Source organism: Haliotis rufescens, unplaced genomic scaffold, assembly GCF_023055435.1.
Source record: "Haliotis rufescens isolate VD_foot unplaced genomic scaffold, xgHalRufe1.0.p SCAF_2, whole genome shotgun sequence".
Taxonomy (NCBI): domain Eukaryota; kingdom Metazoa; phylum Mollusca; class Gastropoda; order Lepetellida; family Haliotidae; genus Haliotis; species Haliotis rufescens.
Window position 1 is genome coordinate 27,559,140 of NW_025963890.1, and position 18,033 is coordinate 27,577,172.

At 41.2% G+C, this 18,033-nt stretch overlaps 1 protein-coding gene across 4 annotated transcripts in view; it reads left to right on the forward strand.

Moving 5' to 3' along the window:
* LOC124110926 (nuclear factor 1 X-type-like) overlaps positions 1–18,033 on the forward strand; it is a 334,632-nt gene that overhangs the window by 189,871 nt on the left and 126,728 nt on the right. For 2 of the 4 annotated variants that reach the window (XM_048399802.1, XM_046470408.2), the window contains exon 5: positions 991–1,083. The exons of 1 other annotated variant lie outside the window; for it this stretch is intronic. In XM_048399802.1, coding sequence (XP_048255759.1) covers positions 991–1,083 — 93 coding nt within the window. The remainder of the gene's footprint in view (positions 1–990; positions 1,084–18,033) is intronic. One more of the 4 variants, XM_048399803.1, reaches the window with a different exon arrangement.

Consider the following 18,033-nt stretch of genomic DNA (forward strand, 5'->3'; position numbering starts at 1 on the left):
CATCGTTTCACCCTACCTCATTCATAATGGACCTAAATCAAAGCATTCTGCAGTATTCTTGCCTATAGAATCTGGTAACCTAGTTTTCATGCACAACAACATGAACAAATATACTGGAAAACAACATGCACTAGATCTATTACAAAATAATCACAAGTATTTCCATTTAAAATATATACGAAATACCAATAAAATTACAATTAATAAATAAGCAACATTACAACAAAATTTATCTACCTTGTGCCATCCAAATTGCTGATGTTCAGCCTGTGCCGATGTTGTGAAGCCTTGATAAAAGTGATCATTTGCTTTACTGTTTTTTTTTAGGCATTTTGGATTTGACAGTAAGATTTCCCTTATACCTGTGTCCCTTCGACTGGGTTGTTTAAGTTGGAACATCCCAAAGCTTGTCCAAGTGGCATGTTGAAACAATGCAAATGCTATTGACTTGAGATTTCAGCCCCTTTTTTTTTTTTTTACAGATGTTGCGAGCATCATAATCTCACAATTTTACGCCCTCTTTGCCCTTCACGACAGAAACATGGACGGACGCAAAAGTGTTAGATTGGCATATTTGATGACTATTTTCTCTTTAATCAATTACACTTTTGAAAATAGATAGAAAAATATTGTTATTACTGATAAGATGAAGAAAAGTTAGTTTTGAAGTTTAATGTCCCTTCAAGAAGTTGTCTTGTCTTAAGGCCAAGGTGTGGGTGTAATATTTTCTGACTGGAGGGACATGGTTGAGATTTGATCAAGTCCATTCATAATGCATCACCAAGGGAATGCTGATGGAGCTACATTACAGTACTATTACCACCCTGGCCTTTGGATTATTGTGCATTCAAATTCTCAACCCTCTGGGAATTAAACAAACTAAAGGGAATATGAGGTGAAAGAATGTGATGAACACAAAATCAGCATTTTTAGAAATAATAATTCAACTGAGGTTTTACAATCACTTAATTGTTTTTTTTTCTTTTCCAGTTCCAGGTAACATTCATTCTGGAGTATCTGGAAATGACAGCATTATGGCAACAGGTGTATTTTCTGCTAAGGAATTGCTGAGAGTTACAAGATGTAAGATTTTGTTGAAATCTTTGTAGTCTTAAATGTGTTTTAGAAAACAGCAATTTGTAGTATGTTCATTCTATTCATGCTCTTTGTGAAACAGAGCTTTAAGTTTTAACTCACCTGAGTAAAAGTCAAGTGAGCTTATTCGAGGCATGTGGTCCATCGTCAAATCCGTCTATTCGTCAATAATTTGTTTGTTTTAATCCATCGTCTGAAACTACAAAGTCTATGAAGCATAAACTTTGCATGTATAATCTTGGCTCTGGTGTGCACAATATCTTAATTGTTTCCTTCACCACAGCAGCCACATTTAGAAACTCATTAATAACTATTAATTGGCCATCAGGCAGTTTAGGAGATAAACATACTGTGTTTTCAATGTAGAGCTAGGTTACCTGTAGATTTAACGGCCCTAATTGAATTTGAAACCGAACGCATCACATGTCACAATTCTGAAGTCATATAGCTCATTGTGACACAATATATATGACCTCACAGTCGTATATAGAAAAGCGCCATATTGCAGGCTCTCTGTTGTCTCCAAAACGTAAATACATTCTCTTTTTAGATTTCTGTCGTGTTTTGTGCACAAAATATATTGCCACAATACTTTAAGTATTGTAGTAACCGCATTTGTGCATTTTGTAACCTGTAATTGTAGATATAATTATTTTAATATTATGCCTACCGACAATGACTGAAAAAGTACTATTCTATGAATATTAGGTTCCATGGTGATGCGGCCGTCAAACCAGCTGTTTCAATTTCAAAGAGGGGGTATATTGTGATTTAATTGCCTCTGATTGACCAATCAGAACCAAAATCATGGTAGTATATGTATTGAAATTTGGTATAGGTGTCATTTGTAGTTGGGTCCAATATATACTCACACGCAAAAAAACGCAAGTGGTTTTAAGCAAATGGGTAACAAACAAGGAACTATAAATTGATACGAGTTTTAGCATGTAGTGAAGCCTGATGGTGTTATCAATATTTTTGGTTGCATTTTGGAAGCCCCAAGTAAAAACGCAACATATAAAACGATTCGCCAAAACACACCATCTCAATGAATATGTGGGAATTATGCACCCATTTCTCGCGAAATAAAAAATGCACGAACTGTCACAAACTATAGTGGGTATAAAACTGTGGCCGATTCTTGGACCTACCACTCCTAGGTCAACAATGCCACGCCTGACTCAAATTCAGAGAAACCAGGCTATCGGATGTTTGGGAGCTGGAGAGTCTGTCCAAGATGTTGCCCGTCATGTCAACATTAACATAACCACAATTTACCGCCTCCTGCATCGATACAATGCTACACAGAACACAGATGACCTTCCTTGGAGCGGTCCTCTTAGGGTCACCACACCTCGACAAGATCTGCAGATTACCCGTCAACACCAGCGACATCCGTTCCTTACTGCAAGTGAAAGTGCTTGACAGACCATAGGAACACATAATCGACACATTAGCCGGGACACTGTGATCCGACGTCTCCGTTCCAACAACCTCCGATGTCTCCGACCAGCACGTCGTTCTGTTTTCCAACCACGGCATCGACAAGCACGACTTCAGTGGGAACAGGGTCATCGCAATTGGCGTCATCGTGAGTGGAGGCGTGTCATCTTCTCTGATGAAAGTCGCTTTTGTGTCGCCCATGCAGACGAAAGAGTCATTTTGCTGACAGAACGTTGTGGAAAGGAATCCATGAGGTGGATCTAGCGTCATGATATGGGCAGGGATTGGACTTAATGCGAGATTTGGACCCATGTGCTTTCTGAATGTTGGTCAAGGTCGGGGACACGGTTTCACTGTTCAGCGGTATATCCACAAAGTGATCAGACCCTACGTTGTTCCATTTTTTACACAACATCATCAACAACACATTTTCCAGCAGGACAACGCTCGTCCCCATGTTGCCAGAGCTATCATGGCCTTTCTGCAACAACACAACATCCATGTTCCACCGTGGCCAGCCCTCAGCCCTGATCTGAACCCCATCGAACACTTGTGGGATGAGGTTCAAAGGCGTCTGTACAATGTGCGCCCAGTCCCTACAACTGCCGATGAACTACGCACAGCTGCTCTGGATGTGTGCATGAGGATCCCTAGGACCTTCACAAATCGTCAGATCCACTCAATGTACAGGAGATGTGTGGCAGTGATCAATGCTAATGGTGGTCACACCAGGTATTGACTAACATTTTGGGTATTGACCTGAAACTGTGTAAGCCCTTAACATTTAAAAAAAACAATTATGTCATCTGCCTTTTAATCCATTAAACTGTCTTCAGTCAAATTTTTGTCAATCTTGCCCTATTAGTATGTCTTGTCTTTACTGTTGAAAATAAATAACATGTAAACTGCATACTCGACTTTCTTTTGCGTGTGAGTATATATGTTCCATTTTTTTCAATTAAAAAATTTAGGCAGGATATTGTATCATGCATATCTCCATTACAGCTCTTGGAATTCTTTCAACACATTGATGTGTTTAAGTTCATCCTAAAGGCCATCAGGCCATCACCTGAAAAACAGTTTGTTTACCTCTTAACTCTCTGAAGGTCATGAGTTACCAACATATAAGGCAAGGTCACATCGAATATATTTATTGGGGTGTACAACATTAAACAAACAAAACAAAACATGTTATAAGTCATGAGGTCAAAGGTCAAGTTCATTAGATAAAACTGTTCACCAAAGAGGTTTTGTTAATTTTCGTCACATAATTTGGAACATAATTTCTATCAATGTTTGCCACCATTTTGGGCTTTAGTTTTTTAGTTTTAAGTGTCTGTTTTTGTTTGACTACTTACTTGGGTGATCCACAGCACACTGGTTTAGTTATTCATTTGTCATAAAATGTGGTATGTTTTAATGGTAGTGGGGTTGTGTTTTTTGCAATATTTGTTATTTTAACCTTGATTTGACTTTTGCATTTGGACCATTCTCTCAAAATGCATTTTTTTGCACTGTAATCATCTTCTCAGAAACCACTGGACTGATTGACCTGATACTTCACATGCTGGTTCCCACCAACGATTACTCCTTTATTTATTCAAAAGCTTTGAATCCAATTTCATATTTTCATAAGGGGCATCTGCGGTAGTTCCTACCGCACTCTTGTGGGCGCAGCTTATACAAGTGATCTGACTCGGTCAATATGACGTCATGATAACACGCATATTTCATTGGTTAATGCGTAAACGGGTGACATCATGTAAACACCCACCCACCTTAGCCGTTTGACAAGTATGTAAGTTTTAATGGAAGTAAATATCCATCAAACGTTTCCAAGTCTTTTCAACAAACGAGTAGATGTTGGGTTTCAAATCCTACCTGCCATGTTGTCTTCACATCTTCATAAAATGATCCATGATTTATCCACAGTCCAACACACAGATTATAGTCCTGCGCTATTCTCTGGACGAGAACGAAATACATTGGTCGTGATGAATAAGAGCAGTAGAATTGAACAAAAAAAAATAATATGTATCACAGCACCAATCGTAATCCTGTGGTGTACAGTATATCTGCAGTTTATGAATAGCATTTGTCACAATATATATGGCAATCAGGGATTTCAACAGTGTTTTTTTTTTCGTTGTGGTCGTCTTGCTTTCATCTGGAATCTGGATGACAATGATCGTGTAAAAAACCCTGCTAATGGTCACAAATATTTTCAAACTTTCAATTGTGTAAGTTATTTTATGACATTTTAAAAACACTTGGTACTAGAATCTAGTCAATGAATTAATTTATGATGTGGATCGAGTCGCTGAACAACTGAAAAAACATAAAGTTGACCTGGTTCTTTATTACAGTTCAATGGTAGATCTAGTAGTATTTCTTTTTTTAGATCGGTGCACAATTTTCCACAGCGGCAGAAAAAATTGAAACACGAAATTAAATTTTATATCATTTCATGTCGGAATGGACATAAAATACGGACGGCCTCACACACTTTGAAACGCTGTTCAGGTAAATTTTTGTTCACATTAATGCTGTCATGTGTGTGAAAATGGATTTTAACATTATTTTCATCAAGCCTATTCAGGTCGCTGGCTACACAGATCATCTTCTCTTGTAAACAACTTCAGCATGATCACCTGTTGGGTCTGGAAGCTCAAAGCAACAATGTTTCTCTCAGATGCATTTTTAAACCATCCATGACAGCATCTGTCATAATGTCAATGCCTTGACAATCTTCCTGGTTGATTTTAACAATGTAATACACACAGCCTCCTTCACGGTGTCATCACAAGATTCCTTCCAAATACCCACGTGATCAGGGTTACGACCTTGGGATGAATTACTAAATTAATTTGCATTTGTAGAAAAGAAATGGTTGGTGAATAATATTATTAAAAAAACATCCTGTACATGGTACTTTTGGATTGCACTTCGTATTTCTTTCATTACTTTCCAAAACTTTTTGTTTTCCCCCTTTCTGACCACGCAATCTCCTAGCAACCATCCAAGTTTATTGCTGCTTACAACTGTCAAGAATTTTGCAAGTTCGCTTGTCTTTAATATGAGCAACAAAACATTTTCATGTGACGCTTAATTTGACGGAGAGTTGTTTGAGATGTCAGGAAATGGTGCGGGAATTGCGGCCACCATATTGTAGAAATTTGTCTATTCGAAAACTGTTGCCAAAACTTCTGGACTGAGCTAAATAAACGAAATGTTTGGAGAGATCGTAGATACTCGGACTTGAATAAATGGATATTAAACGTTGCAGCAGATGAAAAATTGGTGTGGACAAAATAGGAAAGGGACCCCAGATTGTATTTTAAAACTTGTGCGCGATGTGTATCCAAATACCCTGAACAAAAAATACATGGGACAAGTGTGGATCTAATGATCAAACTCAGTTTTGTGTGTGAAAATTCTGTAAAAGAAAAGGAAATCCATAATTATAGTTGTCTTGGAATATGTGTGTATTGGAGTTTTTGTTTATCGTAAGTACAATATTATCTTGATACACCTAATATAGGTCAAAACATCTGGTATGTTTTGTTACATATTTATCAGTTGCTTGTGTGCATGTGTGAAACACATGACATATTCATATTTTGTAGTCAAGGTAGGAAATATTGGCGCAACTTCTTGTGCTTCAAATAAGCCCCTCCCTAAACACTAGTTGAAAAATCTGTTAAATAATTACAGTTTTATAAATATAATCTGATTATTGTGTGGTATAGATCTAGAATCTAAATTTTGAATGCAAATGACCAACTAAAACAAATATCTGTAATTTTTTGATTGAACTGAAAGAATCGTGTTGTCAATTTCGTATTTATGTGTCGTTACTGTTTTATTAATCGAAACTGTTCTGCTGCTGTTCTGCCGTAAAAATACACTTTGACCACAAATGCATTGAATGTGTGACAAGTTCACATGACCATGGTCTTTGCTATTTATTGTGCAACCGTAAATAAGCTCTGCCCAGTGTGATTGATGCAGACGCCAAACACGATCGATTCGATTTTTTATGATAAAACTACAGAAAATGTATTGACTTATATATGGTATTGGAGCCATTTGTGGTATCCAGGGTTTGTCATTCAAGTTGATACAAAGATTGACGGTCAGTGGTGATCTTGTTTGTGTACGCTTTTCAAAAAGCTTCTCCCGACACTCGGTTGTGTTTACATTGTCAGTCACTGTTCCAAACTGAAACACTGCCACCTTGTGTGCTATTTAAAGTCAGGGTGGGGCTTTAAGAAATGCCAGAAGAGAGAAATGCCTTTAAGATACAGAACATTGACTCTCATTTTCCAAGAAACCTAAGTGTATGATTAAGACCAGCAGTCGTCCAATTGTAACAGCCACGGTCACTTCCCTCTCGGTGGAAGAAGATACAGTATCAGTTTTTTGAATGACAAAGTTTTGCTGGCAGTAAATTTAAACCAGTCTACCAAGATATGTCCATCTTCTAAGACCCTATCTATTGGAAGTCACTCATCGTTTAGCAGGTTGTAGTTAGGCCAGTCGAACCCGCTCCAACCAGCCTCATCTCTACTCCGATCGATCCAGTAACTCCGGTTCCACCTATTGTGACTTATATCGTTTCTAGCAGTCAGATAGCAACAGCGCCGACAGGACATAGGAAGAGTAGAGAGTGATTTCGACCCAAGGAAGATCGACATTGAGACAAGAGTCGACATTCAGTGTCAAGTTTGAAAGGTTGACATTCTGCAGAGAGGTCAACATCGAACCCGGGTCGACCCTCTAAGGGTCGACAATCCTCAGATCGATGTTCCAAGGGTCAACATTCTTCAAAAGGTTGACATTCCACGGATCGATATGACAAGGGCCGACATTCCAAGGAACACACTTCCTCCAGTCATCAATCTTGATATCGATCTGACAATACTTTACTACAAGACAAGACATTCAACAGATCGACGTTCTAAGGGTCGACTTTCAGATCACTATCCTCAAGGTCGATTGTCTATAGAGCACACTTCGACATTGAAGCACCATAAGTACCATTCTGATTCAGATCGACATCTCTCTATGGATCAATATATGATTATGATCATGGCCTGATCTACTGACCGTCAACATCACCTCGACCAATCGCGTTCATCAGACTCAACAGGGATATCGACTGGGATCGACGTCAATCTACATCCAAGCGACAACAGCCCATGCAATAATACCCTTAACCCACACCTGGTTGATATGGGGATCATCGATATCAGCCCTACCCCGAATACATTTTGACACCGAAATAATATCGCTATGCCCCTTACTGACTTCATGGGATCAGAGAGATTAGACTGCTTTATTGGCTTCACATTTTGGATCTCTTTTATAATCCCTATCAGTGGCCCTGCAGCAATGATCCAAACAGTCGACTGTACCACCCAGGGACATAACAACATGAAGCTACTTCTTGTGATATGATGATCTGCTCCAACCATGTCAGCATGCTTGACAGCCTGGTCCTGTTTGTCTCCGCTTGCAAGCATAGTCACCTCTTATGGCAAGCTGGAGATACTGAAGACCTATTCTCTACCAAGAGCTTCACGTATCTAGTCCACCCACCCGCCAGCTATGGATCGTCTTATGTTGCTCACCGAAGAGAAATCAACATACAGGTTACGACGATCGAGACAACCAACCAATCAGCGTGCTTCCCTTTACTTCTCCAGAAGTAAGTGTCTGGAACACATGCAAAATACCTCGTAAGGGTTGAATCGTCAGACAGACTGGCATCATCCTGAAGGTCGATATCAAGACGCTTCTGAGACGTTATGCCGGTCCTCAACGCTCCAGTCTTATCATCGACACTCTCTCAGCCTCATATTCAAGTTTGGTACATATTATCTATTCACTGGTGTACATGGCTTGTATTGTACTACTTATCCAACATAATACTTCTACGAGAGTATTATCGGCCCCGTCGGGGTCAACCTACACCGTTCAGGAAGATTCTACAGGAGAGTTTGTTGACCTTTCATCAATACAATCGGCAGATAATTGACATATGACGATGTTTTCTAACATATTACGGGGCTCAACTTGCCACTGCATCGGTTTTGGCCCATATTCGACAAGGAACTGTCTGTCTATACACCCTTAGTCTTTGGAACCCAGAACACACTTGTTTTGAACACGTGTTCAGCAAAACTGCAGTGTTTCCTGTACTTGCACAAGGTTGAGTCACATCTCACATATCAAGACTGAGATGCTGGGACAGACTGACCCCAAGTGAGCCGTGCAGTGCATTTATGGTAGTATTTGGATGACTACAGGTCTTGAAAGTCTTGAAGTCTTGAAGCAATCTTCACAACTCATTTGTCGTCGCCTTGATACAAGATGGCCAGCATATTTTTACAGCTCAAAGGGATGGGATCCATCATGTCTTCGCCAGTTCTACACATCGACATACCGCCGATCAACCAGGTAGGACAAGTCATCCCTCACTTATTCAAGACAGAGTTTGGGGCACGGGTGTCTCAGTCGTCTAAGGCGCCGCAATTCGCTGTGCAGAGTTGCGTCCCTTGGGCACGCCAGAAACCTATGATCGTGGGTTCGAACCCCGGTTCACCCCGATTATGTTTCTAGGTTTGTCAGCACCATACCTGTGGTTTCTGACCTGAGACCTGCATCACGTCAGGCTTTCCTCCCTCATTAAGCTGACACACTGTGATTAACTTTAATACTGACAAAAGCAGTGTTAAACCCAACTCACTCACTTAAGATGGAGTTGGCATTGATTCGGCATATACTCCCAATGTACTCTATGTCCCTTCAAGGCACGGCTACTATCTACTCTTCCCGTACGATTTCTACATCACCTACTGATAATGGGAGAAGTAGGGAATGTTCCCGACCCGCAGCAGATGGTCAACAGGGAAGGACTCACCAGTCCACGGTTCGACATTTCAAGGATTCACCACTAGGAACGCAACAACGCAGAGTCAACATTCCAAGGATCGATATTTCAAGGGTTGACTTTCTGACAGATCCATCACCAAGGTTTCGACTATCTGAGGATCGACTTTCAACAGATCGACCTCTCACTAACCAGAAGGAAGATCGCCATCACACCGATGAGTTTTATTCTGACTCTACTGTGCGAAGTCACTCTACAGATCAATCAATCGTTTCTAATACAGTCCGACAACGCCTCAGTCATGTGGTACATCAACAAGATAGGATCCACCAAGTCAGCCTTCCTGTTGGCCCTGATGATGGACTTCTTTCAACTGATCAATACATTGGGATATTAACGCCAGAACTCGACACATTCCGGGAGTAAGCAACCTCATAACAGATTACCTGTCTCTGGATCGACCATCCTCGACAGAATGGTGTCTACATCTGAAGATCTTCGAGGGGATTTGCCACCTCTACCATCGTGCTGAGCTTGACTAATTAGCCACCAAGTTCAAAACACAGCTCCCCAGATTCGTCTCTCCAATTCCTGATCAAGAGGCTTGGGAGTATGATGCTTTGGCCATATCATGGGAGAATCTCAACACATCCACAACCACCAACAGCGCTTCTACCACGGTTAATCCGGAAGATCATATCCACACAACAGCTTTAACTGATTTTGATCACACCTTACTGGCCAGCTCGCAGCTAGTTCACCCAGTTAGGGTGCCATCATCCACTTCACTTGCTAAACATCTTCTCCTTCAACCTCATTCCAGCCTACTCCATCCATCGCTCGACAACCTACATCTATGCGTCTAGCTCATTGCAGAAGTCCTTAGTCACTAAAGGGTACTCAAGGCGAGTTGCTCATCATGCTTCCACCAAGTGTGTACGACAATAAAGAGAAAGCCTTCGAGAGATATTGCAGCAGCAGGATTATCACCTTGCCAACTACTGCTTCCCCACAGCAAATTGTAGATTATCTTCAGCACCTTCACTCCACTCTGAGGTTGAAGAGCTTGACATTATCTACATATCTAGTAGATTAGATTTGGTCATTGCTACCACATCTCACAAATGGTTACCTCAGAGGTTTCCCGTACAACGGTCTCCTTTTGGTTACAATCTACAATATTCTGTGCCTACAATTTTACAGTATTGCCTCCACCTCAAACATTGAATCCAAACAAGACAAGAGCTGTCGCCTCAGTGATGCTATAATAATTGCTCTCTCAGTGCTATCATGGAAGGATGTTTCTGGAAGTCTGATAGAGTCTCCACCTCCCACTCTCCATAACTGAAGTCCAAGGGCTTCACCATTTCGGTCAGCTAGTCCTAGCTCAACAATTAACGACAGCCCGTCAACGCAGATAAAACATGTGAGTACGACTCACTGCAGTCTCGTTAATCATATCGTGTACATCATAAATAGATAATTGAGAGCCACTCTTTTGTTTATTATTGTACTTCGGGTTCCCAGAATGATGCTTCAATGGACAGGCAAAAAACTCATCTGCATAGACCGTAGAAAGTTTATCATCAGGCAGTCAACATAAGGCCCGACATCTCGACAGTGTCCCAATTCCGTTATCAGCCCACCGCTGCCTTAGCATTTGTTGCAGTAATGGTTCGAAGATCCTTTTATGGATATTGTCAATCATTTCCTCGTCTTATATATTCGATCCTGCAGTACGATCGATAAAAGAGCTTTGACAAAGCATTAAATGGGAAGCCAAACAAATATACATCAATAGAGTGTATGGACAACTTTGTTTGTAGAACTAATTGACTGGAGCCCCCTTCCGAATTGGTTGAAAGTCGCGGTTGAATAGCTTGCCTATGTCACAACTGCACAGTCGTCATACTACGATGTCCTATGCCAAAACACACAAGCGCGTGTTATATCTGATGACATAGTAGTAGCATGGAGGGGTTTAAGATCACTCAACAGCAGTGATTCACCTATAAAATCATGAGAAAACATCTCCAGATGCGGATGTGTAACAGTCCTAGGATTGAAGCATGTTGGCTCCAGCTTCCTCGTACACATCTCACGGTTACAAGACAAATAAAGACTAGGGTAATCTGCGACCCACCATCCGACCGTGGGATAAAGGCATAGAGTGAAATAGCATAAATTTAAAATCTTCTACATTTTACAATAAATTGTATATTTATAATACTTATCCTATCTCACACGATCTATGCCCACCCATCCAACCCCACATCATAGTTACTCGAGCCTGTTAGCTCCAAGAAAGAGAATGATGAGACAGGTCAAGTGGCCAGGTCGAGGTCAGAATGCTGCAGGGGATTCGGGTGCATGACCTGATTGCTGGGACGGCTGCCATGGTGATGGTGGGGTGTTTGGGCAAATGAAGCTTAGAACCTGGAAACTTTGTTCAAGGATGTTTCCACACAAGGGATCGTAAGAATAAGGATTAAATGCATAGAGTGAGATAGGATGAGTATTATAAATATCCAATTTATTATAACATTTACAAAATCTCCTTAAGGTCCATTACTCGACCAGAGGTGGTGGAGCACTATTTTTGCCAACTCTATATATAATGACAGGTAAATAGGTAATTAGTGGAAAGGTAATATAAGATGTAATGTATAAGGTCATTTTGCAGTTAAAGCTCAAAAGATACATGAGTTAAACTGATTTCAGATTGTTTCTTGTTTTATTTTTGGTATGATGGAATCAAATTTGCCTTCGTCTCAATTGGGCAGTTCGTCTCAGTTTTTCTGAAGCAATCTCAAAATCTGTTTACTTTTTTCTGCTCTTTTACTGTCTTTAGTTACTACTCTCAAGGGCTTTTAAGTTTTGGTTTGGCTATGTCAGCTTACGGGGGGTGGCTGATAATTTCTGAGCCTACAGTACCAACCATTTGAGTGGGGGAAGGGGTGAGATTTTATGATTGTCTTGGAAAATGCTTGAAAGAAACAATTATGCTTCAGGCTACTGAAAAAAAGAAGAAATTGTCAGCTGCAAAAAGTACATTGTTGCAAGATGTTTTTTTAGAAATGTGTAAATAGTCACATAGCTTTGACTAAAGAATATCTGGTTTGGAAAAAATATCAAGCCTCCATTTCAAAATCCCAGGCCCTAACTATGATGGACTGCATTGATGGAGTTGGTTGCTGATTATTTTTCAACATAATCCTGTCCAAGGTCCACACACTTCTGACAATGATGCTGGAGTGCATTGATCCCAGGTGAAGTTATGTAAAAGGCTTCCTCCTGGTGGTGTACAAAGTCCTCCACAGCAGAAATGATGTCATCATTATTTGCATAATTCTTGCCAGACAACCGAATATTTATGTTTACATACACAAGGTGCATGTCAAAAAATAAAAAATTGTGACTGATTGACTTTCTTGTCCACACAAAATCGATCTTTGAACACACTCAGTACCTCTAAGGTTTATTCTCTTTTTCGCTACCTACAAAGAATGAGAGAGCTGATCACTTACCTGATTTTCTGAAGATTCTATCCTTTGATGCTTGTGTTTCAAACTGTTTTGAGTTCATTTGGTGTGTTATCCATACTTTTTATCTCAGCAGACTTGGATATTCAGTTTTTTCTACGCATGGTATTAATTTCCATTAAATGTTTTTCGCTTTTGTTCGGGCTTTCCTTCATATTATTGTTTATTTAAACTTATTTGCCTAGTGAAATATGTTTTACTCACTCAGTGCTTTTCGCTGTGATGTCACATTACAGTTTAAATGGCTAGACTTGAGTGGGCTTTTTAATATTCATGGGGTTTAGCCTGTATTCCCATGTTACAGATGTTTGCCAGGCGTATGCGGAAAAGGTGCCGTCCCTGGACAAGGACTTGTCTAGTCTGGCTCCTCCAGAGTTGGATCCTTCAAGATAAAATTTCCCTAGATGGGGAAATACGGACGACACTTCCCCACCTGTCGGCTTTGGCATCGTCCTTTGCAGCCATGGACTCGCGTTTGGTTGAATACCCTACCAATGAGAAACGGCAATTACAGTCTGTATTGTCCTGTCGGCTGAAGCAGTTGCAGAACCTGAGGACCACATTCTTCACATGTTGGCATCACTGATTCTACTAAGATGACAGGGCCACCTAGCCGCTTCAACATGGGATTCACATTTTAAAGCGATGTTGATCAACCAACCATGGACATCAACTCTATTTATCAATGCCATAGCCCAAGTAGTTGAGCAAGTGGAGAGAATAGAGGACAAGACAATCCACCCTTTCTACCACACTTTCTACACAATTTCACCGCCTACTAGCCTCGTCTGGACTTTACCAAAAGAACCAAGGAATGACGTGACAAGGACTCTTTTCATGGAAAGAGTCGTTTTGCCTACCCCAGAGCAGGGTCAAACCGGGGCGTCAGTGGTGTACAGTCTAGACCATACCCAGTTCCTCGCCGTCAGCATCAACCCCTTGCTGGAAAAGAAGGCCATAGAGGAACTGGACCAACAAGAGCAAAATCCAGGGTTCCACTCCTCTTAGTCCCCAAGAAGAATTCAACAAAGCTTCGCATGATTCACAACATGAAGGTGTTCAACCAATGCTATTTACAACCTCCACCATGGAATGACCATGCTGGCACTGCTACGCATGTCAGTCAGATACCTGGGTCTCCAAGACGCCTATGTCCACATCCCGATCCACCAATCACACAGGAGATTCATTGTCAACAACAGCTACCTCCAATCAGCTGTTGTTCTGATTGGAACTTCAATGGCCTCGTGGTTATTTACACGCATTATTAAGCTGATCGTCTCAAACTTACAAAAGAGGGGAAATGGCATCATGTCATACAGTGATGACTGCCTCATGAATCACAAGAGAGCCAACTACTTGTTTAGCATTGGGATTTTATGATGCACCTGCTTCATCAACTAGGTTGGCTAATCAAATCAGAGAAGTCAAGAGTTAACACTAACCCAGAGCCTGGCGTTCCTAGGAGGCCTCTTGGAAACGACCAATGGTCCCATCGGACCAATGGGACAGAGTTCAAGGTGTCCCATCACCTATTCGTAGACGCCTCACTCCAATTGTGGGGAGCCCATTTATTAGATGCGACAGCAGCAGAGCTATGGTCTCCAGAACAAACACAGTAGCACATCATCAATGTTGAACTAGAAGCTATCATCCTGGCAGTACAACATTGGGCTCACCAATTGACCAACGCCACGTTGAAAATAGCCACGGACAATACAACGGTTGTAGGGATTGACCAAATAGACCTCCCTTTTAAACTTGACATTTCATTTTTACCACCTTATAGATGGATTCCGTAAGAGGCCAGAGTGAGACACATGCTTGGGTGCAGGAACGTCCTAGGCGATGTGCTATCATGACCGGACCGCCCAACCCCCGCAGAGTGGAAACTGCATCCGGAGTGCTTCAAACTACTAGGCCAGTAGTTGGGGCAACAGAAAGTCGGCCTGTTTGCCACAAGACACAACAACCTGTTGCTGACATTCGTGTCACCAATGCTAGACCGTCGTGTCACCTCAGGCCTTGGACATTGATGCTCTCGCCTTAGACTTGGAGGGTATCAGTGCCTACATGTTTCCCCTGCCGACCCTTCTGCAGACGGTAATCCAAAAGATCAACTCAACCAACAACTTGTTTATGATTCCTTTGGTGCTGCACTAGGCCGGCAAGAACCTGGTTCCCGGACCTCTTACTCTTCGCCAGCCAACCAGCTCTACGGCTTCCAGATTGGTTGAGTCTGCTGCAGGACCCTCACAGACACTGCCTCCATCCGACCCAGAGCAGTTCCAACTTCATGCCTGGGTTGTCCTTTGAGACCTTCTGTAGACAAGAAGACTTGACCCAACAGATGCGACGGCGCATTTTGTACCTGACTACTTGGTCCACCTTAGAGTAAAGAAACATCTCAATGGTAGTACCATAGCTATGTACCTGTCTGCCATCAACACCATCTGCTCTGTTGCCAAAGACAGGAAGCTGTTCATGATACCGGAGTTGGCTATTATAAGAAGTTTCAGTTTTCCATCCTTCATTATGGGACTTGAACATTGTCCTCAGACGCCTAATGCAACATCCATATGAACAACTCGACTAGGCCTCCTTTCAATACCTGACTCAGAAGTCCATCTCCCTACTAGCTCTAGCTACAGCAGCCCGGCCAACCAGATAGACGTTTTACCATACCACCCATCTTTTCTATCATCGGGTTGGAGGACCAGGATGAGCATCTGCTCTGTCCCATCCATACTGCCACAGCCAACATAGAAACAGCAAGGCCCAGAAGGACGAACAGGCGTTGCTTGTTCATTTCCACATTGTTGACTTGTAAAGGAGTGGTATTCAGGAACACATCTCCTTCTGGCTAATACCCCATTCACATGCGCCTCTATATGTGTGTATATTTACACCAGGAGCAAATTTGCATCATGTCTGGAGCAAGTGCAAATGTAAATGTAAATTTGCAATGTAAACGTTTATGTTAACGTAAGAGGATGATCTAATTAATATCTGTTCTTTTGCCAACAACAAACAAATTGTCAACAGATGCCAACTTTTGCATATATACAGAGTTGAGCGGACAGTGTTTCTTTTGGTTTCAAGGAGTGAAAACTTTGCGTACAAATTAAATCAAACACCTGTTGCTTCAGGTGAAAATGTTCGGTGAATTAAGTCTCTTCTCATTCAACTTTGATTGGAAAACAACCTGTTTTGTGCTGCTAGCAATCCCAGTTAATCTAAGCTCTTGGTTTTGGTTCCTGTTAACTGGGTTGCTATTATAGCACAATTCCAGTCTCTGTTATCCAACGATTAACCTAGGTCTCCTTGAGAGAACTAAAAGTTAATTCTGGTTGTTCACATGTGCTACTGTTGCAGATGTTCGCTGCAGAAGAGTAGCAGAGACTAACCACCTCAGGCAAGCCCAACCTACAGAACCAATCTACGAGACACAATGACAGGTGACAGCTATCCTAGCTCTGGACTGAAGGTATGCACCACCATCACTGCCTGCCGTCAGATAAAGTGCAATGTGTAATGCAGGATAAGTTAAAAATATTACATAATCAGAGCATTATGTCTATTATATATACTTATCCTGCATTACCCAAGGGCCCTCCTGTGACAGACGTCTTCCTCCCCACTGTACCATCAGTCCTGAGGGAAGTATGCAAAGACAATAATGACATATAGGGAACGTGTGCAGTGTGCAATATTTAATGCAGGATAAGTATATGAAATAGACGTAATACTCTGATTATGTAAAAAAAATAATTCCCATTCATAATAGCATGCTGATAACATGTTCCACTGAAAAAAATAAATTTTCTACTGAAGGACCCACTGAATTTGGAATTAAATATTGGAATAAAAATATCCTGAAATTGATAGGATGCATAGAGGCACAACAGTATTCCAGCTTGATTCGTCAGGTTTGCATTACTTACAACAACAGCTGTGTTGCATGCTTTAATCCCACATTAAACCATATTTTTAAACTTATGTTACCTCACACCATGCATTTCCTTTCTTCTTTTGATCCGAAGTGGAAACGTGCATAAAATGAAGGTTTCCAGCTTCTTAAAAACATTCACCTGAACACACCTAGCGTCGCCATTCCTGCCAGTTGATCCACACATGCTGAACACGTGGTTTCCCTCACCAAGGGAATTCATTTGGACTTTTTGGGCTCTTTTTCCCTTTTCGATTTGCCAGTCTCTGTCTTCATCTTTGACCGCATCCGTGGTCTAGTGGTAGAGTGTCCGCCCGCATCATACCAGAAGACGTTAAAAGATGGTACTTGTTATATACCCCTGTTTACGAAGTCCTTCCGTCCGAGCTTTTGTACGGCCCATAACTTTTTAACCATGCACCCTAGCTTCACCAAACTTTCTACACGCATTAACCACAATGAGTACTTGTGCCTTTTGCTAGTTTGAAGATTCTGAATTTTGTATTCTCTTTCAGATGAAATCCTCCTTGGGGCACTTATTGCATTTTCCTTGCTCAAGAAAATCTACATGATCTAGTTGTAAACCATTGTCCTTAATAAAAATTGTTACCACACAAAAAACTTCCTTTTTGTATGATATACGACCACCCTTACGGGGCCTCACCCTCCACGGCGCGTCACGCCAGGGGAAGCAACTCTCACCCAAATCACTTTCCTTTATGTCATACACCTGACAGGACGTGTCAATATTTCAATAAAAGTTTCAAACTACGTGATCGTACACCGAGACAACATGACTGACCAAACTGTATGTATGGTACATTTATTTCCTTGCAAAGGCGTAATACCTCGCATTGTAAAGTTATAAGGTTGTAATTCTCATAGAAGAAACGCCACGTGTACGGTGCATTAGAATTCAAATGACCGTAATGGCGTCCATTGTGTGGTTCCACTGTCTGACACATGTAACACCAAGGCCAGCAAAATGGCTTGGGGTTTTGGTATATCATACAGATTTGAAATGCACATTTTCCTTTACAAAACCCAAGGTGGTGTACTAGATTATAACTACACTTACCTTTTTTAGGTTTTTTGTACACCTTAGCGCC